Raw genomic sequence first — 26,497 nt, forward strand, 5'->3', positions numbered from 1 at the left:
TAGATTTGTCCAGGGTAAAAGCTCATCATAAGACTGAAGATCCTTCATTAACTTCAGCCAACATAGTACGTCCAGTTTTGTTTCTAGTCTTAAAGAGGTCCTTTTCATTTCTGGTAAGAGGTTGGATAAAATGTTGATGGTTGTTTGACTCTACTACTGCAATAATAGGGCTGTTTCCAGAGGAGGCAGAGGAGGAGAGGACCTGGAGCTTATGGAACAAAGGAACTGGATAAGGCTGTCGGCAGGCCCAGAGGAAGAGAGAGAGGCTTTTGGAGGAGTTGGTGGCGGCGGCAGCGTGCTCCAGGGGCGAAAAGAAGCAAGGCCTCTTTAAGGAAAAGGTGGAAGAGTCAGGATCAGAAAAAGGAAAGAAGGCGAGGTTGTCAGAATACAAGCGAATTTGAGGGCTAATTCACATGGAGCCCCATTTCCATCTGTCCTGTGTGCCATCGTTCACTCCCTAGAGACTAAAATGGACAATGTGAAATTTGAGCGGGCCACGAACAAGAAGTATATATCGGAGGTGGTGACCCTTTGAGAGCTATATGCAACGAAATTTCATTTTGATGTATGCCGATTGGTGTACATTCAAAGTGACAATAAAGTTATCATTATCATTATTGCAGGTATAGAAGTAAAGTGGAAGACAGGACATACAGCTAGAACAACACCAAAAAAACAGCAGTAATTGTATAAAGGCAGAAGGGGTTTTGGTAGGAAAACTTTCAAGTGGCAGAAGGATGTATTGGCACATTTCCAGACCTTTGGGCACAAATTGTATAGCATATACTAGATGACCTCCAAGGTCCATCATCATCATCATCATTATTATTATTATTATTATTATTATTATTATTATTATTATTATTATTATTATTAAATTTGTTCATATAAAGCAATATAAAGACAAAAATGATCTAGGACAACTAATATAAATAAATAAACTAGGGCAAAAAAATTCTAGGACAAAAATAATGAATTTGCATAAAGTGAGGGAACTACTGAGTTCAACACTTAATTTTAGATTGTTTTTCTTGACTCTTCAAAAGTTGTGACATAAATATTGTGTTTTAAGAAATTCATAAGTCAAATTATTAAAGTTTAGGATGAAAAATAAGAAGTTTCCTTGTCTATTCAGTGATACAGAGGATGAACCATCACAGCAATTTTTGATGTTAGAAACTGTAAAATGAAATGACATTTTAAAATGTAGTACCATAAAACTATTTGGCATGTAGTATTCAGATTTCTCTTGCTCTTGTGTCACATGTTCTAGGGTTTATGGAAATATCTATAGTCGTTGTACATGGTATTTTTTAGATGGAAAGTTTGAGACAAGCACTGTCTTTTTAAAAGGAATTGGAGGAGAAAATAAGCAATACCTAAGATTAAACTGCTATTTCAAGGTGAAATAATAAGGTATCATTTAAAGAAAGGGTTAGGGTACCATCCTCTTAAGGACAAAAAATATCAACAGAGCAAATCATCCCACTATTTAGCAAATGATTTGATTTTCTACTTTACTACAGGTAGTCCTCAACTTACAACCACAACTGAGCCCAAAATTTATGTTGCTAATTGAGTTTTGCCCCATTTTATGACTTTTCTCACCCCATTTGTTAAGTGAATCACTCCAGTCCTTAAATTAGTAACACGGTTGTTAAGTGAATCTGGTTTCCCCATAAACTTTGCTTGCCAGAAGGTTCTCAGAAGGGGATCCCATGACTCCGGAACACTGCAACCATCATAAATGTGAGTCAATTGTCAAGCATCCGAATGTAAATCACACGACTCCAGGGATGCTGCAACGGTCATAGGTGTGAAAAATGGTCATAAGTAACTTCGAATGGTCACTAAATGAACTGTTCTAAGTCAAGGACTACCTGTACTAAGGTCACCTGCACAATGAATGAATGACAATATAACAGAGAGAAGTCTCACAATTTTTGTGTTCCCTTCAATAGTGTCCAAATTCTTGGAGACTGCCTGGACAAGTTTCTGCAATTTTCTGGACCAGGAGTTTTAGAAGAGGTTTGCCATTGCTTTCTTCCTAGGCTTGAGAGAAAGTGACTGGCCCCAGGTCACCCGGCCAGCTTTGTCCCTAAGAACTTATGGTCTCTGATACCTTCCACTGGCTCTCTGTATTATTTTTACTCTCTATAAAACTTTTAAGCTATTTGAAAATGGTAATAAAACGCTTCCTCTGAGGCAGCGTTTCTCAATCTTGGCAGCTTGAAGAGGTGCGGACTTCAACTCCCAGAATTCCAAAGTCAGCTGAGCGGGCATTTATGTTCGATGCCGCACCACACGAAGCCTGCGAACAAAACGCAACCCTGGCGTTTTCCAAATCAGCAGAGGAGCCTCGGTTCCTTTAATCTTTCTCGCTGGTTGCGTAAGGGGAAAAAAAAACAACACACACACACACACACGCACACGCACTTGCAAGTTTTCGGCTCACAGATTGGCCTCGTCGTCCCGCCGCGGAGGCAGGCCCTAAAAGCTCAACAAAGCTTCGTGATTGGGAGGAAGAGAAAGCCCGGAGGCGATAAAACGCGGATGAAAAGGGGGCGTCGCGCAAGCGCTCGGGCGAGAGGGTATTTGCAGTGCGGGAGAGGCCGCTTGCAAACGAAGACATGGCGAAGGACATGGCGTCGCGGAAAGCGGTTTGCGTTCTCGTTCGCGATCCCACCAGCAAGGCCGACGTCAGCGGCGTCATTTACTTTGACCAGAAAGTAAGGCTTGACTCTCTGTTTATTGTTAAGAAAAGGGGGCTTTTCTTTTTTTCTCCTTTCGCTGTAGGGAGCGTAAATTGGAAGGGCTGCGTAGTAGGTCCTGCCCGTTGGAAGAAACTGCGGCTTGGAAGTCCCTGACCGGCTTTTTTTTTTTTGTAGGCTGTTATTCCCGGGCTCAAATGCTGAGGATGTCTCAGATAAGCGGGTTAATATTGCAAGTTGAGACCTGGTGCAGCCTGGGCTCCTGTTCTTTCGGGAGAAGCTCTGCTGTGAGCCCCATGGATTTCTTCTATAATTGCGGAAGGTTGCAGAAATCAGGTTAACTAATCTGGATTCATTGCACAACTCTGTGGTTGCAGGCTAAACTACTATTCCTACTTTATCCTGATTTGCCCTTCGGTTAAGGTTGTAGAGCAGTAGTAGTAGTTATGAAATACCAGATAAGGTGTCAGAAACTGGTTGAGATGTTGTTATTCTGCACAAAGGCAAAGAAAAGTTTTGGGTTTTTTTTTAAAAAGAAACAAAATACGTATTGCTGGGGAAAATAAAATATTTTTTTAATTCTTGCTCAGTTCTATCATGCATTTTTACCTCTCATTTTCTTTGCCTTTTGTGCAGAATAACACCCGGAGCAGTGAAACTAATTGAGGTTCTGATTTTTCTATCTTTTGGTTTCCAGTGAAAATAACTTCCTCAAAAAACTTGTCTCCGTATCCTCAGAGCATCTCTCTCTGTTCTTCATTCTGTAATAAAGGAGAGGCATATGTTCCAGATTTATTTAATCATCTCCATAAAAAATAATTGCTGAGTCACGGTTTTAGAAGAGGACCTTTGACTGCTTTTGAAGGGGGGAAAGGCAGTATGGGTTTTGAGTTCTCACTGGACAAACAGGTTTCGCAACCTCTGCCTATTCATAAATAAAAACTGAACACAATATAAAGATTATGTGTGGGTGCTTAGTATACATCTATACTGAAACTGAAATGGAGATGAGGTGGATTATTGTAGATCTTTTTTGTATTCTATTTAGAAAATACTAGATCAGATTGGTCTTTTATGATACATTTTTATTTTATTTTATTTTATTTATTTATTTTAATCCCATTTATATCCCGCCCTTCTCCGAAGACTCAGGGCGGCTTACAATCTAAGCACAAATGAAATGTGCTTAGCAATAGCCTTCATAGCCTACATAGCCTTCATTCTATGTATATGCCTGCTTATTAGGGCTTTCCCCCCCCCCCCCAAGCGGCATTATTACAAAGTCAGCTTATTGCCCCCAACAATCTGGGTCCTCATTTTACCTACCTCAGAAGGATGGAAGGCTGAGTCAACCTTGAGCCTGGTGGGATGCGAACCTGCACTAATTGCAGGCAGCTGGTGTTACTTAAGGAGACATTAGCCCACTGCTCCACCAAGGCTCTTACATACTGTACATAGCTTGTTTACTTATTTAATAGATTGCATCAGCTTTGTATGTACTTTAATTACGTATGTGGTAATGCTGGCATAATTTTTAGCAATAGCTGTTTTAAAGTGTGGCAAAGGAGGAATGCTTTGAAACATTTGAATCAATAAAATTTACTGTTTGCAGAATGGTTTCAAACACTTGTAGTGGTGGCAGTTGAAGATTTACACAATAGAGCATTTTTTCAATCGTTTTGTTTGATTTTTGGAAATGTATTTGTTCAGACCTAAGCATTCAATGGACACTTTGCTTTTAACATTGTGACATAGTCATATACATTTATCCTTCATTCCCAATAATATTTTTGTGAATTTATGTGTTGAAATCAAAAGGTACTTGTTTATAGAAAACTAAAGCTGTTTTAGAAAAGAAACATTAACCATACTTTGTCAAATTAAAATATTCTCCTTAGTTTTACGTAACACACAAGCTTTTACCTTAATTGTAAATAGTTTTTGGAAATCACTTTGGTACATATGTATTAGATAAAACATGATTTCTGTGTGATATCAGTTACCTTAATTGGGTCTGATTCTCAGACTGGATAAATCCCTGTAAGGGATTTAGTAAGGTTTGTCTTAGTAAGGTTTGTCAAAAATGGTTTGTCATTGCCTCCTTCCTAGAACTGACAGAAAGTGACTGGCCCGAAGTCACCCAGCTGACTTTGCACCCAAGTTGAGACTAGAATTCTGGTTTCTAGCAAAGTGGCTCTCAACTGATATGATTAATTTCTTATAGTTGGGTGTTAGTGATGCTATACTTTCTTTTGCATCAGGTCAACATCTCATGCTTTTAATTTGATGCTGCAGTGTGTTAACTCTTGGGGGGGGGAAGTCTCCGAAGTGAATAAGTAACAACTGCCACTGATGAAATACTTGCATTAATGATTATCTAAATCAGACATGTCAAACACAAGGGGGGGGGGAATCCAGCCCACGAAGTGGTTTCATGTGGCCTGTGAAGCCATCCTGGAAACAGTGAGGGAACAGCCCCCTCTGCCTTGGCCCTGGCCCAGAGACCCTCCTGCCAGAGACCCTCAGATCTGTCCCACTCCTGCCCAGGCCTCCATAGGCACCCTTGATGCGAACAACGTAGAGCTGGCCATGCCCACCCAGTAGGCCATACGCACTCTAGCCACGTCCACCCAGTAGGCCACACCCACCCTGGCCATACCCACCCGGCCCCCTGAGGGCAACCGCAATGCTGATGTGGCCCTCAATGAAATTGAGTTTGACACCCCTGATCTAAATAACCAAAGAACAATTACAAACTTTCAGATAATTTCTAAAAGAATCTGTGAAATAAACTTACCCCATGATTGTGGATCTTGCACATCTATTAAACAGTTAATTAAAATGCCTTTCTTTGGATTAGTGTAACAGGCTACATTACTGTTGGACTACATAGGTAATCTAGTCTTTGGAAGTGGAGGCATTTAGAGTATATGACATATACTTGCCATCTTTGGCCAATTTCTAAAATCTAAGGGTCAAACCTGTTTTAAAAAAATACCAGAAGAGATTGGTAAAACAGAACTCTTCTTAATGAAGTTCTTAGAACTTTACATTTTTGGTTGTCATCAAATTAGGTGGAGTTTTAATAAACTTCATAGGATAATTAAATTTAAAGTAGTTTGTAGCAGAACGTTCATAACTGCCAACAATTCAAGCCTTTCCAAGTGTTTAATCTCTCCTTTAACATATGCAGAGGAGTACTCTATCTCTTGGCTTCAGACTTTGACATGCCTCAGGAGCTTAGGCTTTTGCCAAATTCCTTGTCCATCTGATATTTTAAAATACTCCTTTTTATTAATTACAGTGTGGTAAGCTGCAATATTACAAAGCTTTTGATAAGAATGTGGTATTCCTAAAAAGTTACCCTTGAAAAATAATAGGCAATTACAGCCTGGTGTTTTGTTTGAAAATGCCAAACACCCCCCCACACACAAAAAAGTAATCAAGAAAAACTGGGATGGTAGAGACAGAGGGTTCACTGTGGTTTAACCTGACTATCCAAACCCACCATTATGAAAACTATCTCCCTATTTGAAGAGACCAAAAATCAAGATTGTTAAAAGGATGTGATATCTGGTAATCTTTAATAGACTTTTGCTGATTATGACTGAACAAGGATGTTTTAAGGATTTGTTTATTGATAAGAGATGGGCTTTGGAGATCATTTGTATTTTAAGAGAAGGTAATAAGTTAACCAAAATTATTTATAATGAAGAGGAAGTCATTTCTTTATATATTTTTTAAATAATATTACCACAAAGGTTGCCTGCCAAGATTGAGAAAAATTGAAACAGGTGTTTCATACTATAGATATTAACAAATATATGCATATGCTTGTTAATATCATATACCTCTGTTGGTTGTGGCACTGAGAATGTGCGCATTAAAATCAAGTATACAGTACACATTTTGAAATAACTAATCCTGCTATGTGGCAGAACAGCATCCTGTTTGGGGTTATAGATATGTGTGCATTCATCATGCAATTTTCAATGTATTGTTTGATTTGGTCTGTTAATTTGGATTCCAATTCTATATAAGGACATTTTTTCTAAATTCCTATTAAATTACTGTCTAAATGAGGAACAATTTTAATTCTGCATATTTAAGATCGTTTTGTGAAATTGCTGTTTGAATATTATTGTGCAATTTTTTTAATATTTCAGGGTGATGGGGATGTAATTGTTAAAGGAAGAATTCAAGGATTGTCTCCAGGGAAACATGGTTTCCACGTCCATGAATTTGGAGATAACACAACTGGTAACATTTTTGTGCTAAAACTTTTCTGATAACTATGAATACAGATTGTAATCCTAAAGCTATGAATAATAGATAAATGCCCAAGATTGTTTTTCATTTAACTTTGAAATGAAAGAAATGAAATTCATCTAGTGATAGGTGTTAAATGCTTTTCATATCGTGGATAGAGAGACAAACAATTATTTTAGAATTCAAATGGTAGATTTCTTATATATCCTAATAAGAATGCTTATAGTTTGTATATGTTATATAGAATATATACATGGAACCATCTTAAATATCTATAAGAGTTTTTCTGTGAGGTTTATTTTTAAAGCTGTCCTTGTTAACTTATTATTATTGTGTATGTTACAGGATGTACCAGTGCAGGTCCTCACTTCAATCCTGAGGGGAAAACTCACGGCGGGCCACAGGATGAAATAAGGTGTGTATAGAAAAATTTCCTCCTAGGTGTGATTTAAAGGAAACTTCTGGTGGAGTGGGTTTGTGCACTTTGCAAGTCCACCTTTCTAATTCTTTAACTTGAGGTTAGATATATGTGTTCTCTTTGAAGCTTTCCAAAGAATTTCCCAGAGTGTTAATAGTCACAGGTACTAAGAGTATAGCTATTCAAAATGTTTGAAAGAGATGCTTTGCATAGCTCATTCGTGTAAAAGAAGCAGTGCTCTTGGAAGGATTAAAGCTGCTTCACACAGACTGTTTTCAAAACTGTTTCTGCAGGTGTGCATGTTCCCGGTGACTTGGCTCACAATCTCAGAAATGTTATCTGCGTGTGCACACGCAAGATAGAAGTAAAAGTCTATGAATCCCTAAAGCTTTGTGCAGTGGTCCTATCACTAATTTGTTGTTTTATCTCTCTTCATTATCTCTTCAGTTATTAATTTTGTAGATTCTGCTTAAGACCTTTTTTTAGCTGCTTTTTGTACTTTATGGGCACACCTGCTTCCTTCAGTAACTTAGCTTCTTCCTATCTTATTGTGTTCTCCAGCTTTTGACTTCGCCACCTTTCTCTCTAAAAAACACTTGCTTTAAATCTCAGCCATAAATATTGTGTCCTAAAGACGGTAACTGATGTAATTCTCCAACTAAGAGGTTTTTACGGATTAAAAGTACAGGTAGTCCTCAATTTAAGACCACAGTTGAGCCCAAAATGTCTGTTGCTAAGCAAGACAGTTGCCCCATTTTATGAGAGCTGCTAAGTGAATCACTGTGGTTGTAAAGTTAAGTGAATCTGGCCTCCCCCTTGACTTGACTTGTAAGAAGGTCCCAAAAGATGATCAAATGACTCGGGGACACTGAAACCATCATAAATATGTGTCAGTTGCCAAGCATCTGAATTTTTATCATGTAACCATGGGGTTGCTGCAATGGTGGTAAGGGTGAAATGTAGCCATAAGTCACTTTCCAGTGCTGCTGTAACTTTGAACAATCACTAAACAAACTGTTGTTAGTCGAGGACTACCTGTAGTCATTCTGGGGATGGGGTATAATTTTGATAAGTAAATGAATAAATACATTGATTTTTCACCAGATCGCATTAAATGAACAGGGGTTCTTTCCTTAGTAATCTTGTTCAGAGGCACCAAGCTAGAATGTTTAGGAGAATATTTCTGTATGAACTCTAGTTTGAAGACGTAGCAAGAGATTTGTGCTTCATACAGTTTATTCAGCATTGCCAAAAATAAAAATACAGTTACTACTTGAACAAGCAAAATACAGCCGTACAATTAAAGGCATCAGTACTTGTATACACATGAATTATAATGAAAATATCAATTTGTAATTGTAGCTATATATTACAAATAGATCCCAGCAGAACTTTTCAGGACATTCTGGAAGCTTGTATAGTTATAAATTCTGTCATTAACAGCTGCTACTTTTTAAGAATTGCGCAAAAGGAGATCCAGTATTTTGATCATGATAACAGTGTAAAAAAGGCAATGGCTGCCATAGGAAAACTTTAAACAGCTAGCATTGTATTTGGCATTGAAGTATACTTAGATTATTTTTACAAATAAAGCCTTAAGACTAATGTTACGGGCTTTTAGGTGTAACTGGATATTGCATTTGTGAAAGATTCTGTTTACAGCAAATTTTAAATGATTAATATCTAAATATTGACTAATATTGTTAAGAGTATTATTAGCTGGCTATAGTATTTCTAACAGTTGACTACAATTGAATGATCGCAAAAACTGATCAACATGACTTTTCATGCTTGAAAACAGCTGTATGGCGGTATTATTGTAGAAAATTATGTATAAAAGACATTATTGGTCAGGTTTTATTGTTAACTGTGAAATAACTGTATTCCAGGCATGTTGGTGATCTTGGAAATGTGACTGCAGATGGGTCAGGTGTTGCAGAGGTGTCAATGGAGGACAAATTTATTTCCCTCTCAGGACCACATTCAATTATTGGACGTTCTATGGTGGTAAGTATGGGAATTTATTTTTTTATTCTGGCTTTCACTCAACCTTTGTAAATTGAGTGACCTTTATAAGCATTTTTTAAAAAAATCTGTAAACCCAGAATTTTTAGGTGATAATTAGCAGGGACTTATGTGTAAAACAGTTGATATGGAACCCATTGACTAAACCTAGGCGATAGCATCCTTAAGTCCAGATTTCTTGATGTCTTGGTATAAATTCTAGATGAAGAAATATCCAGTAGAGATCCCTAATATAAGATACAATTCTGCATATGCATAAGTTTTCAGATTAATCGGCACAGAAAGCTGTTCCTGTACACTAGGGATATTGAACATGTGGCTATTCATAAGGTTATAGTTGCCAGTGGCCCAAATCAAGGCTGCCCAGTAACAAAGAATGCTATGAGATGTAATTCACCAGCACATGGAGAAAACTATCCAGATTTGGTAGTTGTATTATGAGCATATAGGAATAACCACACAACGCTGAAGGCAGTAATCCTTTTGATCCCATAATTGCATTTATCTAGAACCTCAGTATACATTTTGATACATACTATGATGGCTCATCATATTTCTCATGAGGCCTGCTTTCCCTGCAACAAGATTGCTCAGTACCTTGTAAGCATTTTATGTTCATGTTGGAGCAAAGGATATGTCAGCATCTTAACTAATTTTAACTTACTGTTAAACTAATAGACGCTTTCTTCTTCATACTAAGATAGGGTAGAATGTGTAATTTCTTGTAGGCATTTATAACTCAACAAAGGTACGGGGTTGTTGTTTTTTTTTTTTAAAAAAAACACCCTGAAAATTGAGAATAAAATTCCAGTTTTATTAACTAATAGCATTGACCTGAACTTGTTGATTTGTGCCTTTTAGGTTCATGAAAAAGAGGATGATCTGGGTAGAGGAGGAAATGAAGAGAGCTTGAAAACTGGAAATGCTGGTGCTCGCCTAGCTTGTGGGGTGATTGGACTAGCTAAAGCATAAAGTACTTCTATGAGTGATAATGAATAGAAGCATTACAGTATGTGGAATATAAATGTGTCTGTAGAATTACCAATTACTGGGCTTTGTTATGGTTTGAAAAAGAATCTTATGGTTGTATTAAGCTAGAATTTAAGCTGACAAGTCTTGTTCTGTTTACCTTTTTATCTGTTATTAAAGTGCTGTAAAACACAAATGCAGAGTATTGGTATTGTACGGATGTTGAGTGCATTTTTTTAAAAAAAAAAGATAAGGGAAATGCTTTGGACATCTCAAATCGCTCTAATGCTGTGTTCTCAGCTAGTTTGACAATCCTATTCTTTAAAAATCTGGCAAATTCTTATTTTAGGTTTTATCTAATTAGTAAATCAAGCCTAGTCACTGGAGACCACATACTCCAAATATACATCCAAATTAATTTTTTATATAGAACTGTTGCTGTTTGCTATGGGATGTGGTTTAAAATGTTAAATTTTACAAGAAACCAAATAAAATATGTTCATTTAAGTAATTATGAAGTCTACATAACTATATTACATTACCTTTATAAAGGCAGTTGCTTCACTATGGAAAGTAAGCGTGTAGATGTGCCACTTGAAAAATGGCTCAGATGGGCTTCATTTTTAGACCTTTTAAGGGTTTGATAACAAAAACTCTGGTAACAAAATCTACAAAATCCTGTATGGCATTTAAAACAAAGCAAACCCCCCTAAATTTAGTAATGGTTTTATATTATTAATCCTATTATATAAAGATGGAATTTCAAAGAAGACCATGCTGAAAATAAAAACCGATTAGTGAATCTGGTCCGTTTTTTTTTAATGCTAAAGGTAGAGAAATCAGAATTGTTAGCAGTGTTTACCTGTGTTGGAGCAAATTAGTGGCCTTGTCTTAAAAGCTGGCTACATGGTACTTGGCAATGTATATGCTTTGTCCACACAAGCCTGTTTCACCACCTGGTAACTAGCAATGACAACAGCCCAGTTAAGTGTTGTTTTTAAGATCTAAAACAAAATGCAGGCCAACAAGTTGGAAGCTCTGTGAGAGTGCTGCATAGAAATTTTATATCTAACACATTTTTTCAAGTTGAGTATTGATCATTTCTATGTGTACATACAAGATGACCTTTGATGAATTAGGGACTGCTACTAAATGAATTTTGGAATCAGTTTTGGTATTCTGATAAATGGTATGGAAACAGTTCAAAACAAATTAATTTCACAAGAATATATAAAATTATTTTTATTCTATTGCAAAGAAGAATTTTGCCTCTAAATTAATCCTTCAAAAATTAAGTGGAGGGAGGGGGAGAATCTATACTTTCACTTAAGTGAGCATAACAAGCTATCTGAAAGACACACCAAATCAAAACAGAAGAGTTTCATGGCATCAGTACTTGCTATTTACTGCAATTTCGGATAAGAGTTTCACTGTGTATAGAATAAATCATGGAATAAAATGTATATCACTCTTAAGGCTTGCTGGCATTTGCTAATGGAGTTAATACTTGTTTCTTTCACTTACAAGTTATGATGACACAGCCAGCTTAAATAGCTTGGTTACTGGCAAAAGAATGCAAAAGTCTTTTTAAAAATCTTAGTAGTTTGCTTTCATATACTCTATTTCAAGACACATTAAAATACAGTGGTAATTTGGAGGAGGTGAACAAGCCCAAACATACTAATGGGTTAAATCACAGAAAACGTTTTTCCACAGGAGCTGGTATAAGTCCAGGAACTTATTTATAGGGCAACATTTACCACAGCATTTATTGGATGGCCAGGAAAAAAAGTGACTACACTGCAAACACCAGATTTCTTAAAACATTTAAAAGCTATTAATTTTTATCTAATAATGTAATTAAAATGCATAAATTTAAAATCAATGTAACTATCACATATTTAGCTTCTGTGAACTATTATACAAACAGTTTTAACAGATTTAAACAGTCTAATTTAGACTCCAGTACAGCATTAGTTCAAACTTTTAAGATGTTGAACAATTCTTTACCACTTCAGTGCAGCATAGGAAGAATAGCACACGTTAAGGATTGTTATGAAAATAGAGTTTATTAAAAACACATCCCTATTTTTAGGAGCTTTTACCATTTTACCTTCACTTAAATTAAAAAAAATAGAAAGCACTTCTAAGTCTGATTTGTAATCTTTTTAAAGTCAAAAACTTTAAAAAAGTTACAGCAGAAAATGGGTAATGGATTATTTCTTGTCATGTTATTATGTAGCTATTTTAAATAGAAGGGAAGCAATCAAATTGCTTACATGTCCCCATGAATTATGGGGGAATTGTGATATAGCAAAAGCAAATATACAGCATACTGTACAATTCTAAAGCTCTACACTCCCAATGTAATTTTTGACAAATTCCAGTCTCTAGCGAGGAGCCTCCACAACTGAGCCAGTAGGTTTTTCAGGTTTTTCAAGAGATGAGGTAGACTCAGATGCTACTTCTTCAGTTGGTTTCACACCAATGGGTTCAGACTCTTTATTAAGTTCTGAAACAGAGTCTGTATTTTCTACTTTACTGCTCTGAGATTCATAGTTTTTGACCCCATCTACTCTGTCTGTTAGGTCGGGTTTCTCCTTTCCTCGATTTTCATCTTTTTCTCTCTGAGGTTCCCTATCTCTAGAATCTCTCTCTCTGTGTCCACTGAAACGCCGATTCCTTTCCTCCAAGTCTCTGTGTCTATCACGTTCAGGGCTTCTTCTTCCCCATTCTCTCCTTTCACGATTACCAAGGCGTTCGTGCTCTCTGTCGTCATTACGGTTGCCATAGCGTTCACGTTCATTTTCTATCCGATTCCCAAAAGATCTCCTTCCAAACCTTTCCTGGTCTCTATGTGGAGTAAATGGTGGCCTGTCATTCCTGAACTGCCTTCCATCTCTATTATCCTCAGGTCCTCCCGGACCACCTCCAGGCATCCCACTAGGCCTTGCAAAGTGACCTGGGGGTGGGAAAGGGCCCTTCATCCCATGAGGTGGAGGCATTCCAAAACCACCTGGGCCTGGGGGCGGACCTCTGTGCATCATGTGAGGAGGCATATGCCGAGGTGGCATCATTGGGAAACGTTGCAGGTGAGGTGGTGGCATTCCTGGAGGTCTCTGAAGTGGTATCAAACCAGGCCGGGCACCTAAAAGGCCAGTTGAAGGTGTCTGAAGCCCAATCACTGGACTAGATGTAACTCCTTGAGTACCTAGTAAGTCAAAAAACATGAAATTAATTACAAGATACTTCTTGTTTACATATAATCTCTCAAAAGGTTAGATGTCCTCTTTTTTCAGGCTTCAATTTTGTAACATAATTTTTATGAACATTAAAGCATGCCACAAACAATCGATACACTTAAAATTTAGTGAACAGAGACCTGCCTTCAATTTATTTTCAAAAAGTATGCTCTACCAAAACTGAAACACTATGAAAGAGTACACAATTTGAACCCCATGAATACCCTTTTTCTGAAAATTCAACTCAAAATCAAGTATGTAAAATAAGCTACTAGAGAAGGTTGCACATGAAAATCTTTCAGTTTTTTAAACTGTAAATTAGATGGATTATTTATGGATCACTACCATTTAATCAGCAAGGCCAATTTAAATCTTTATTTTAATAGGTCTATTCTAACAGTTCTGTGATCATTTCAAAACTACCACAAAAAACTTGCCCTGATACGACAGGTTATCTGTCTTCCAGTTAACCACCCTGCACCAATCCAAAATCCATCCAGAAATTTAAAGTGATGGAATTCATTTTAAGAATATATGTATGTAACGGGGATGTTTAAAGATTTTGTATGAAATGCTTTGCTGATAAAATTGGGCTTATAATACCCTGAATAATTTTCTGAAGTTTTTTTTTCTTTAAAAGGTTTAACATCTATAATATGTTACACCATATGGGTATTTCAGAACCATCTTCATTCGTAAGAAACATCTAAATAGGAACTCAGTAATTAAAGATTCTATTTTCAACTCTATACCAAATCTTATAACCAGAGCAGAACATAAAAGTCCAAAGATGAACTGAAATTGCATTTCAAACATCTTATGTCTTATGCTTCACAACTAATTCCCATTCCTTTGTAAAGCGGATACAACAGCCAAAACACAAAGAATTAAAGTTTTTGCATTTTTAAATTGATGGGCCATTATTTTCAGCAACCCAATATATTATTAAGGCTGCTCAATTCTATGTATACTTGGCTGATAATAATTACAACTTTTTTTTAAATACTGTGTATATCTGTTTCAGTATTGTCTTTCCATACACATACATCAGTAAGCATAGCAATTCTAACTCCTTAGAAATACCTAATGCCCTGAACACAAGACTCCACAGTCTGTTTTTTAGAAACATTTTTCCTGCTTAATGGAAACAAGAGATACAACTTACACATTCTCTGAAGACATTTCACTTCACAAAATTAAGCACCAGGAAACAATGGATATGTTTAGAATTAAAGTAACAGCCACAATTTAAGATCTCTAAATAACTACTGAAATTATTGAACTCAAGGATCAAGAAATTCAGCTGGGATTAAGTTGCAACATAAGCTATCTTTTTAAAGACTGTATTATTTAGGATTATATTTAGATTTTGTTTCTTGACATATTTTCCATATTTTTTTAAAAAATAAAGATAAAGCATAACAATAATTAGGAGGAAGAATAATAGTCAAGAAATAAAAAGATTACTAGACAACCCATGCCCCACTGAGTCATTGTTTCAGACATTTCCTTATCCAGAGAAACAGAATGATGGGCAGGCAAAAAAGCAGGGGTCAAGAAATTATTTCTAACTCCCAGCCAGCTTCCCATTGAATTTCCGAGGTGGACTCTGGCAGGGAGAATCAGAAATCTCCCTCCATCCCCTTTCCAACAGGCAGGTAAATGGCTGCTACTGGGTGTGGGAAGGAATGAAGGATTGAGAGACTGACAGGGAAATGATCACTGAACACTGGAAATAGATCATGTGACCACAGCAGCAGCCATAACTTCCCAAAATTTCATTCCCTCAGGAGTCATGGGTCCCAGATTTTGTACATTACTCCATTTGAAGTAGCTTGGTTCAAAAACTGTTGTCCTGTGATGTGCCATTTTTCCTAGTTAAAGGTCACAACAATGAAAATTTAATAGTTATATAGATGATCTACAGAAAAACAAACACTTAAGCACTTTTGTTAGCAGATAAGGAAAACCAACATAAATTTGTTAGTAAGGTTTCATAAACTCATAAAATTAGATTTGAGTCATGAAATCTAATCATCTACTGAGCTCCAGAATCCAAATTAACAAATTCTATGCAGATGGTGATTTAGCCATCTATTTAGCCTCCGTGATAATTTCTTCCTTTACTAATTTTCAATTATAATCTCCCTTCCAATGACTTACATTTATTATTCTGTATTTTATATTCTGGAATAAAAAAAAAGTCTTCATCTTCTTCCAAATGACATCTTTTCACGTATTTGAAGAGTGTTACATTCCCCAGTTGTGTTTATTTCAGGTTAAACATACAAATTCCTTAAATATCTGCTCAAGAACTTGATTTCAAGTCACCTAGCATTCTTGATTCCTTTCTTGGAACCTATTTTAATTTCTCCAAGTACTTTTTGGAATAACAGAATAGAATAATGGAAGGAACCTTGGAGGTCTTCTGGTACAACCCCCTGCTCAAGTAGGAAACGCTACACCATTTCAGACAATTGGCTGTCCAATCTGTTTTTAAAACCTCCAGTAAATGGAGATGAAATGTGGGACTGCAATGGACACCATATTCAAAATGGGGTTTGACCAAGAGAGAATGTGAATTGTTGGGCAGGGAGGGAAGCTTCTTCCTCTGTTGGAAGAGTGTATCCTTGGCTTACCTGAGAAAGAAACAATAAATAAAAGCCTTCTATACAACTTTAATAAACAAATGTAAAGATAAAGAAGGAATCTGTAGTCACGACCTGCAGTGTTTATAGTGAGTTTGTGATAGAACTCAAACATGAATTGGCACGTATTAGGAGCAAGTGCAAATTTTACAGGGGTCTATGAAGAAAAGGTCAATTGATGTAAAAGGATGAACCTTTAACAGCTCAAAGAAAATAGGTGCTATAACAAGAAACAAGAGGGTGCTACATGATGAAACTGGCAGAACTGAGAAATATAGAAGACTCAAAGTTTTGAATCCTGTTCAACCCTGATAAAACAGAAAACACATACCAGAAGATAATAGTCAGACATTTTTTAAAGGTAAATTTCCTTAGCAATTAAAAACAGTCTTTTTTTTTTAATGGAGCAGCAGTCTGCTATTTTCCCAGGAACTTCCTGGCAGGTCATGCATCATATGCAGCAGGAATTGCCTTGGGTGGCTTTTTGTTATGGGAACAAAAGACACCAAGAATGGGTTGTTGTGGGAAAAAATAGGAGGCAAAAGTATTGAGTTATCTTCACCATCTTGCATTCTTCATTATCACCATCATCATTGTACTCAGGTGCTATTTAATGGGCGTCTAGAAAAATAAATATATCTTCCTGGACCTGAGTTGCATATGAATTCAATCGAGTATCAGCAATATGGGCATTGCCAGCATTGTCACTGTTTTGATACTTTAGAAATTTCTTTAGATATTTCCCACGTAGTCTTATCAGTTCAAAAGCTGATGGAAGTCAAGGGACCGGGGCTGAATGGAGGAGAGTAAAGCAAGTGTTCTGACAAGCAGAAAAATGACGTGGTTTAGTAACAGATTGCAAACTGAGTCAGTGGTGAGATGGTTAAAAAGAAAAAAGGCAACTGCAGGCAACAAATACATTTTATAATATAAAATAACTCTTCCATTTTATTCTGCAATGGCCAGGTTGTAGTCCATGTAGCATCTGGTTTCAGGCAGAAAACTTTGTTTTAGAGAAACTACACAAATGTAGAAAATAATAATGAAAACTATCAGGGATTTAGAAGCTAAGTCCCATGCTGAGAAACTGAAGAAACCGAGAACATTTAGTCTTAAGAATCAAGAATATAATTGCATATTTGAAAGTACACAGGCCTGCTTTCCTATAATTCCCACAATTCCATCACAGAAATACACAATTACAGAAAAAATGTATTTTTAGTATTTAAAAAACACCTTTCACACACTTTGAAAATGGAATCAATTACCCTTATATAGGGAATGATTTGGATTCCTGAACTAAGCAGAGTTGGATTTGATAGCCTAAATCAGGGGTGTCAGATACGCAACATGACGTGTCGCGACATATCACAACTTTTTTCCCACTACCGGCATTGGGGTGGGCGTGGTTTTGGTATGATGCATCTAGCCTGCGGGCCGGCAGTTTGACACCTCTGGCCTAAATGGTTCCTTATCCTATATATAATCATACAGCATCAAGCTCCCTTCGTCCAGTGCGCTCGCAGAGAGAGGGTCTTCTCAGGGTGCCGCCAGTAAAAGATTGCCGGCGGATAACACCCAGGGGGAGGGCCTTTTCTGTAGGTGCGCCTGCCCTCTGGAACCAGCTGCCCGTGGAGCTCAGGACTACCCCTGACCTATGTTTATTCCGCCGAGACCTGAAGACTTGGCTCTTTGAGCTCTCTGACCCAGGCTGAGAATTTTAACTGGGTTTTATTTTCAGGGATAATTTAATCTTTTATTTGTCTTTTAACTTTGTATTTTGTATTGGTATGATTTTAAAATGCCCTGTAAACCGCCCTGAGTCCTTCGGGAAATGGCGGTATATAAATCTAATAAAATCTAAATACAGTTAAGTATGATTATATATGCAAACCTTTCTGCATCAAACAGAAAATCAAGACTAAGCATATACAAAATAGTCCAGGCCAGGGACAGAATATTCTGTTGTACAAGACTATAACCTTGAAGAAAGACTATAAAGGCAGTTATGTAAACGTAGCTTAACCCTAAAAGAAAAGAAAAATGAGAAACAAACTGAAGCTTGCTGTCAGGATTCCCTTCAGCAGAAGATGGAGAGACTCTGTCCTGCCTTCAAGATCCTATTATACTCTGCAACAATAGAGTTCCAGTAGTTCATGTGAAGTCTGCTTCCTGACCGTCAAAGGATTGAGGTCTATTGTTACAAGTTCTTCTCTGAACTTAGCAACTGCTTCAGACAGCAACCATTTGCAGTTATGAGGGTGCTGAAAAATGGTGACCAAGGGCTGCATTTACGACCATCATGGCATTTTTCTGTCACCAATACATTACGTTAATATGCATTGTCCGGTGTAAAAATCACAAGCATAGCTGTGACCTGTTTGCTTAATAACCTTACCAGTCCAAATTGTGACCACTAAAGGAAAACTAACCTGTACTGATACAGCCGTTGTACCTAGCAGTTTCCCAGAAGCAAAGCTTTTGGAATAGGAAACGGTTGATAACTGTGCCATGGAATATTCTTGAGGACTGTACATAGCTAATTAAGGTATGTTTAATTAATTCCAGAATGAATTTCAATTACATGAAAACGGAATCCAAATGAAATGGAGACATTTTCTAACAGTAAGAACTATTTGACAGTAAAGCAAAATTACACAGAAAAATGGGCAATTTCCCTTCTTTGGAGTATAAATAGCAGAATGTTATTTTTTTCACTTATTTTTCCAAGGACACAAAGTTCTTCTCTGAACTCTTAAATCTGTACAGTTAAGGATATTGATCTGAAAAATTATAAACAAAACTACAGTAACCCATTGCTGGCTAATGTTTCATGTACCAAATGCTTTGGAATTATTCACTAGAAAGAATTAAATATGGCAACTTTAAATCCAGTACTAGATTTATCAAAGCAAAAAAAAAATGCTTATTTTTCTGTTTCTATTTATCATCAGTCACATTTCAGTCAAGATGTTTATTCAATGGCAATACATTGATTAAAGTTACTTTTCTTACAACACATGGTTAATAATTATATATTACTGTGTTAATTAATGAATGTTAAAATTACTTAAGTAAAATAGTTTGCTTTAATCAAAGCAAAACATAATTTGCTTTGATTAGGTTTACATCCATTTTCTATCCCAGCCTTGTTAATTATCTCCAAAACATGTAGACAATATATGTATGCCCATTGTGACTTTGTTTCATGTACCAAAGTAGTATCAGGTACTGCATATGTTATATGTTTTTTTACAGAAAGATAAAAGCCCGATGTAATTTTTTTTCAAAAAGTAATGTGTACTGAATGCTGAGTACAATTTTACTAACATTATAAGTATCATGGGGAATCCCTTGTATCCGTGGCCTTTAGACTCATAATTATGGGACAGAGACAGACATGTGCTATGTATGAGTCTAAGTAAGTGAGATAGCGATGAAAGAATCTTTTTTGAAATATACTTGTTCCACAAATTACCAAAATAATAGCAACGCAAAGTAACATTTGTAGAAATCAGAACGTAGTCACCAGGTGTGAAGATATTCAGCTACAAAAACTGTATATCTCATCACTTGATATTGAATCTTGAAGCAGTATATGAAGAGCTTCATTATTATGGGATTATTCACCATCCATGTATTCATCATTCTACCAAATATTACAAACTAATTCAACTAGGTTAATTCCTCTAGAAAACTTTCTCACATTTCTTAAGAGGAGTTTTATAAACCAGAATGGTTTTGTTAGCTTTGCAGATTTAAATGTTAAACATATGTGTATTCATGTAGATGACATTAGTATTCACTTGGAATAGAGAAATGTAGTTTTCATTTCAACAAAAAAAATTCCTAATACTTATATTGGCTTTTTTCTTCACTAACAAGATCAAAATAGAGCATAAATGATTCCATTAATATGCATAAATTATGCAGGCAGCAAAATCCATGGATTTATGAAAAATGTAGTATGTCAGACATAAAATTACAACTATGCTGGTGGCAATTCTACATAGCCATCAATATTTCTAGAAAAGATGCATCCATACAACTTTATTTCATTTTAAAAAATGTATCAGGACATTGGACTACAGCTTAGATCCACTTACATTGGAATAAGTTCATTTCTTTTAAACAAAGATATACAGTACTGCATTATTACTTTCATAACATTAGAGGCTACAAGTGATGCAATGTTCTGTCTGTCATATGAGCATCTCCATTGGAAACAGTATATGGGAATCCACACAACTTTTTTGAAATTATACTGTTAAAGCTACAATAGTTCTTTCAAGTTTCTTTTTCTAACACATCCAATAAGTAGTATACCTTCTAGGTAACATATTTATATTACATATTTATTGATTTGCATGTTACAGTTATATCTCACCTTCCTTCAGGAGAGCAAGGTAGCATACACAGTGCTCCCTACTTTAATTTTTCCCAAACCACATGAGGTATTTTGGGCTGAGAAGTGTGACTGGACCAAAGTCTTCCAGTGAGTTTATATGGTTGAGGGTGAACTTGAATTTGGCTCTCCCCAGCCTACTCCAACACTTGAACCTACTGGCTTGTGTTTGCACTGATGTTTCAAAACAAAATCAAATATTACCTTCAAGTGTGCCCTCTTCCTTTCAAATTATTTGTGACAAGTTCTTTCATGAGGTTTGCTACACAGATTTTTTTTCCTCCCATACTATTCAATACCAATTTCAGACTAAACAATACACATAAAATGCCGTTTAAATACGGTTTCATAGACTTTCCCATAGCATCTGATTATGAGTTATTTTGGGGGAGAACCATCACAACTTACCCTTAGTTGTTGTTGTTTTTTTACAAAAAGAACTCTGTTCAGCAAGTTCACCTTGTTTTGACTGACAATGGGACTCCATATCATTTCTACATTTTTTTCTTTTGTTAGACCCTGAATTATTCAAGAAACCTGGAAGTAATCTCTACTAGAGTACACAGTGCTGTTTTTAGAGATTAAAACAATATGAATGTTATGCAGCTATCATTAGGAAAAAGAAATGTATAAGTATGTGTGGGTGGATTTTGAAATACACCTTAATTCAATAGGCATTATAGTTTAGGTAAAGTGTACATTATGTCCATCTGCAACAATACTTTGCTGATCCAGGAAATTATTATCTGCTTCTTAGAAGCAGAACATCAAAGTAAATTATTAAATTTAGAAACATGGCTGCAGTATATAGACCAGTTTTAGTAGGAAATTAGTTTCACTATATCAAATTTAACTTGATCCAAAGATTAGGTAATCTGAATTAAACGATTCAGTGCTTATAGCAATTTCATTTATTTAGGTTAAGTGGAATAATAAAAATTTGAAGACTCTAATTTACAAAATAACAAATTGCTTTCTGAAAAAATAAACTTCATATATCTTCAAACTGAAGGAAGTCAAGACTTGCACTTCTGAAAATATGCTATGAAAACTGGGTGAGGAAAATACTATCCAATCAACATTAATAAATTGCTCTTTATGGAGGCAATTTTAAACTACAGTCAAATTTATACTGAGTCAAGGAAGATTTATAGGTTTCCTTTCTCTGCCCCCATCTCCCCTCCCCCGCCCAAAAGGTTGTAAGTGTTGGTGCAGCCACTGAAGGGCTGCAAATACCTTTGCTAAATTAAGGTAGCAAAAACACATGTGCTGATTTGAAAAGAAATCTTTGGGGATGCTGAAACCAGCTTCCATTCTCCCTCCTCTTTAAATCCATTGCACAACTTACACGGTTCCTTAGTGATAATTGGCAGCAAGCCCTTATATTAGCACCTCATCACCTAGTTCCTTGGATTCATATATTTCAGACAGCCTGAATCCACTATTTCACTAAATTGGTATTTAATAACTTAGGGCCTAGGTGGGTCAAGAAAACCCTGGCACCATTCCTAATCCTAAACTGACAGTTTTAACAATTTTAAATGCAGTTGATTAGTTTATCCTCAAGCTGCAGCTGCCAAGAAAAAAAATAAGTTTAAGCCTTACATCTGCAAAAGTATTTATACTTTCTAACACAAGCCTCTTGATATGAAATTAAACTTTATCTTCAACTGTGCATTAAATATCCCCATTCCCCTACAACTATGCAAGTAACAAAATAGGGCAGTACCAAAGATTAATCTGACAACAGGTTTTCTTTTGAAGTTTTTATAAGCCCAAACAATATATGTGGATTATAGGTAGTCCTCGACTTGCAACCATTTCTTTAGCTACCATTCAAAGTTGCAACGGCACTGGAAAAAAGTCCTTAACGCTTACAACCGTAGCAGCATCCCCACAGTCATGTGATCAAAATTTGGGTGCTTGGCAACTGGGATGTATTTACAATAGCTGCGGCATCCCGGGGTCATGTGATAGCCACCTACAACATTACCAACTGGCTTCTGATCTGCAAAGTCAATGGGGGAAGCCAGATTAACTCAATGACCTTTTGGTTCACTTAACTGCAATGATTTAGTTAACAACCAGAGTAAAAAAAATCAAATGCAACTCACTTATCAACCACCTTACTTAAAAATAGAAATTTTGGCCCCAGCTATACTTGTAAGTTGAGGACTACCTATATTAGTCTTGTGCTCATAAATGTTAACAAATGTAATCAAATGCACAAATACTTAAAACTGTCTCCACACTGGTGTAATTCGTAATTTATAAATGTCAAATTCTTTTACCATGGATTCCTCCCTTAGCTACATCTTCTCATTTGGGGTACTCTAAGCTAACACTGATGAACAAATAAGAATAACAAGCCCAGATCAAAAGGGATAAGCCAGGATCAGAAAGCATTCTCCATAATTCATGATTTTGTAACATTAATTTATGTATACTAATTTTGCATACACACATATAGGTAGAGTGAATCTTTTTATTATACTACAAATTATTGCCATTTTAGTTCCTTACTTTAATTTACTTGACTTTAAAGATAATTTTTTTTGTTGCACAATCTTTTCTTGCACAATCTTGGTGTCAAAACTGATACATCACAGGTAGCAGGAAAAAAAAGGACTAGCAACTATATTGGACCATGGCTTTGTAAAGTACAGGTATGACATGGTGAACGAATAAATGAACATGAACAATTGATTGGATGTAAAAGTTCTGGTATTAGCCATTTGAATGTTCTATAACAATGGAATGAAAACACTGGATGCAATCCACTGGAAGCAAAGATTATATGTCAAAGGAATATCAGATGTGCTGATCAACTGTTCTGTGCCCAATGAAGTGGTAGCAGCACGGGAGCTGGAAGCAACCCTGAAGTTTTTGTTGTGTAGACCTGCTAGAAACGTATTCAGAACTTATTCAGAACATATTTTGTTTTGCATTAATGGACAATCTGAATTTTAATAACTATGTATTGTGGATGCCAATTGTTAAAAATAATGAATCCGAAATAATTCCAGTATAGGTTTCCTAAAACAACTGTGGAAGTAATAATTCGGTGGTCTGAAAACAAATCTTGACACAACTGATAGGTATTGTGTGATAAATAAGGCCTCACAGCACACAAAAGTAAAAGAGTAAAAATATAAGATATCTGTTGTCTGAGAGTCGTCACCGCTAAATAATAAATGCAGCCAGTGAATCACAAAGCTAAATTCCACATCTCCTCACAATGAGATTTAAATTGAGGGGGGAAAAACACGAGCTATATTTTCTAAAATGTCAACTAAGCTCCCAAAAGAGAGGCAAAGAGACAGGAGGTCTGTCTGTCTATAATTATATTTAATGTATCACAAATACCGGTAGATTAAAAATTTTCATGTTAAGAGACTAAAAAGACAGCATTCGAGGTCTGGAAGTGTGTGTATTTGAGAAATTCAAAGAGGAAGAGTTTTCCTCTACTGTCATCTTTTTCTATTTGAAAATGTACTGATGAAGTTCAATTATCAGAGGGGAAAACTCTGATAAATTAACAAATTCCAAATCTGCTTTTTTAGTTGAAATCAAAATATTTGAAGTGTTTATTTTACTAAAATGTATACAAGTAGTCCTCGACTTACAATAGCTCATTTAATGACCATTCAAAGTTACAATGGTACTGGAAAAAGTGACTTATGACAGTTTTTTTCATAGTTATGATCTTTGTAGCATCCCCATGTTCATGTGATCAGAATTCAGATGCTTGGCAACGGGTTCGTATTTATGACCACTGCTGTGTCCTAGGTCATATCCCCTTTTGCTACCTTCTGACAAGCAAAATCAATGGGGAAGCCAGATTCACTTAACAATCAGGTTATCAACTGCAATGATTTACTTAACTGAGGGGAAAAAAGGTCACGAGGCAAAACTCACTTAACAAATGTCTCATTTAACAACAGAAAATTTGAGTTCAATTGTGGTTGTAAGCCGAGGACTACCTGTACTTTACCATTTTCTATCAAAATGAATTTATCAATTCAAGCTTTTCAGGGTGAATGTTGTTCTTCATTCTTCATAATCAGAATTCAAAAATTAAATGCTTAACATTCCAGCGACAAACTATGCAGCCCAGATTATATTTTGCTTAGCAGGAGTTATCCGTCTGGAATGAATACTAAAAAAGAAACGTGGCACTGCCAACACCTGAAAGCTGAACTTACCAAGAAGTGGGACTGGTTGGGATACAGGAGCTGATATACTAGCAGAAGTTACAGGTGGTGGAGCAGTTGGATATCCTTTGGAGCCTTCTGCATTTTCACCATTTCCTCTAGCTCCAGAAACTACTGTAGGAATAGGGTTTCCTACAGAAGAGTCTTTTGTAGTGTCTTCATTTATACTGGCCACAGTAGCTAAAAATGACATTAATATCATTTTAAAGAGCATAAACTTCTATTTGAATTATCTTCAACACCAAATAAGTCTCACTTACAATTTGGGATATTTACTCCTCCAGAAGGAGGGACAGAAACTGGAGGAACTGAAACCGAAGGATTAATGGGAGGTGGTGGTCCAGGAGGAAGAAAACCTGTGAAGAAAGAAATAATGAAGAATCGCTTTTAGAACAACCATCCATTAAATTGATCTATAAAGAAAAAGCCATACTTTCAAGAATACCTAGCACAGGGGTAGGCTACCTCGGCTCTTTTATGACTCATGGACTTCAACTCCCAGAATTCCTGAGTCAGCTATGCTGACTCAGGAATTCTGGGAGTTGAAGTCCATGAGTCATAAAAGAGCCGAGGTTGCCTACCCCTGACCTAGCACATAATTCACATGCCTATGAACTTTCTGGGAACAATTAATATACCTGGTGGTAAATGCATTGGATTGAAGCCTGGTCGCATAAATGGTGGTGGTGGTGGAGGGGGAACTCCAGGACCAAATCCAGGAGGTGGAATTCCTAATGGAGGAGTAAATGTAGGAGGCTGAAGAGTACCAACCATTGGAGGCCCTGGTTGATGTGGTGGCACCTGCAATTGGATAAAATTATTTCCATTTTACTGCACAGTTTCTTATTCTTACAGGTGAATTTAAAATGATGCTAGAAACAGAAAATTGCTAAAGTTCATTTTTATTAGAAGTTAATAGTTCTGCTATTAACTAAGAAATGCTTAATAGTTAGAAATTTAAACCACCGAGAAATGTTATTTTTAAAACTAAGACACAGCTATAGAAACAGTAGTGACAGAAGCAAATATTCAGAGGTTCCTTATTTATCAATGCTTCTTCCTTTGGCATAACATCTATTATTTCTTTAATTAACAGTGTACATTTCAGTTTATAAAATGAAATGAAATAAAATTGTAGCTCATAGATTGTCACATTTGTAAGTGCTGTTTGAAATGTTGTTTTTCAAAAATGTGTTTTTCAGATGGAGCAGTGCAATTAGTGTACCTACAAAGTCCAGCACAAAAAGCTACTAAGAATGTTTAGGTTATAATCCTATATCTCAGTGAAATTCTACAAGACTCCTTTGAACGGCTGTCAGAAATTCATTTTGCACTTTTCTTCTGTATCAAACTTTTCCCTATTAAACTCAAGGCTTGCGGGCCAGATCTGGCCTGTGATGTGTTCAGATCAGGCCCGCAAGGCCACCCTAGAGACAGCAAGAGGCCAGCCCACACCGCCCCAGCCCACCCCAGGCACATAGGAAGCAGCGAGCGTGCAGGGCCTGGTGGTGCCCAGCAGCAGCTGCAGTTCACTGGCCCCTCAGCTGCTCATTGGCCGGTGACAGCCAACTGGATGTGAGCCCAGGGCATCCAATA

The 26,497-nt window shown here is 36.4% G+C and overlaps 2 protein-coding genes across 6 annotated transcripts in view; one reads left to right on the forward strand and one right to left on the reverse strand.

The window, feature by feature from the left end:
- Nucleotides 1-2,435: 2,435 nt before the first annotated feature.
- SOD1 (superoxide dismutase 1) lies at nt 2,436-10,623 on the forward strand. The gene is made up of 5 exons (XM_083361837.1): nt 2,436-2,729; nt 6,878-6,971; nt 7,326-7,395; nt 9,288-9,405; nt 10,285-10,623. Exons 1-5 carry the CDS (start codon nt 2,631-2,633, stop codon nt 10,393-10,395), a joined length of 492 nt encoding a protein of 163 aa, XP_083217963.1. The 5' UTR covers nt 2,436-2,630; the 3' UTR covers nt 10,396-10,623.
- Nucleotides 10,624-11,123: 500 nt separating this feature from the next.
- The window catches only part of SCAF4 (SR-related CTD associated factor 4), a 62,165-nt gene continuing 46,791 nt past the window's right edge, over nt 11,124-26,497 (reverse strand). For 4 of the 5 annotated variants that reach the window (XM_083361814.1, XM_083361813.1, XM_083361812.1 and 1 more), the window contains 4 exons: nt 25,540-25,702; nt 25,162-25,257; nt 24,893-25,081; nt 11,124-13,603 (listed from right to left, as the gene is read on the reverse strand). In XM_083361814.1, coding sequence (XP_083217940.1) covers nt 12,783-13,603; nt 24,893-25,081; nt 25,162-25,257; nt 25,540-25,702 — 1,269 coding nt within the window. In that variant the 3' untranslated portion in view covers nt 11,124-12,782. The remainder of the gene's footprint in view (nt 13,604-24,892; nt 25,082-25,161; nt 25,258-25,539; nt 25,703-26,497) is intronic. The other variant, XM_083361815.1, reaches the window with a different exon arrangement.

This window comes from Vipera ursinii (assembly GCF_947247035.1).
Source record: "Vipera ursinii genome assembly, chromosome: 4".
NCBI classification, from domain to species: Eukaryota; Metazoa; Chordata; class Lepidosauria; order Squamata; family Viperidae; genus Vipera; species Vipera ursinii.

Bases quoted from the DNA above. Each gene is read 5' to 3' on its own strand.
- SOD1 (XM_083361837.1), top strand. From the start codon at position 2,631: ATGGCGAAGGACATGGCGTCGCGGAAAGCGGTTTGCGTTCTCGTTCGC. The intron at 2,730-6,877 runs GTAAGGCTTGAC...TTAATATTTCAG, and splicing joins TCATTTACTTTGACCAGAAA to GGTGATGGGGATGTAATTGT. The intron at 7,396-9,287 runs GTGTGTATAGAA...ACTGTATTCCAG, and splicing joins GGGCCACAGGATGAAATAAG to GCATGTTGGTGATCTTGGAA.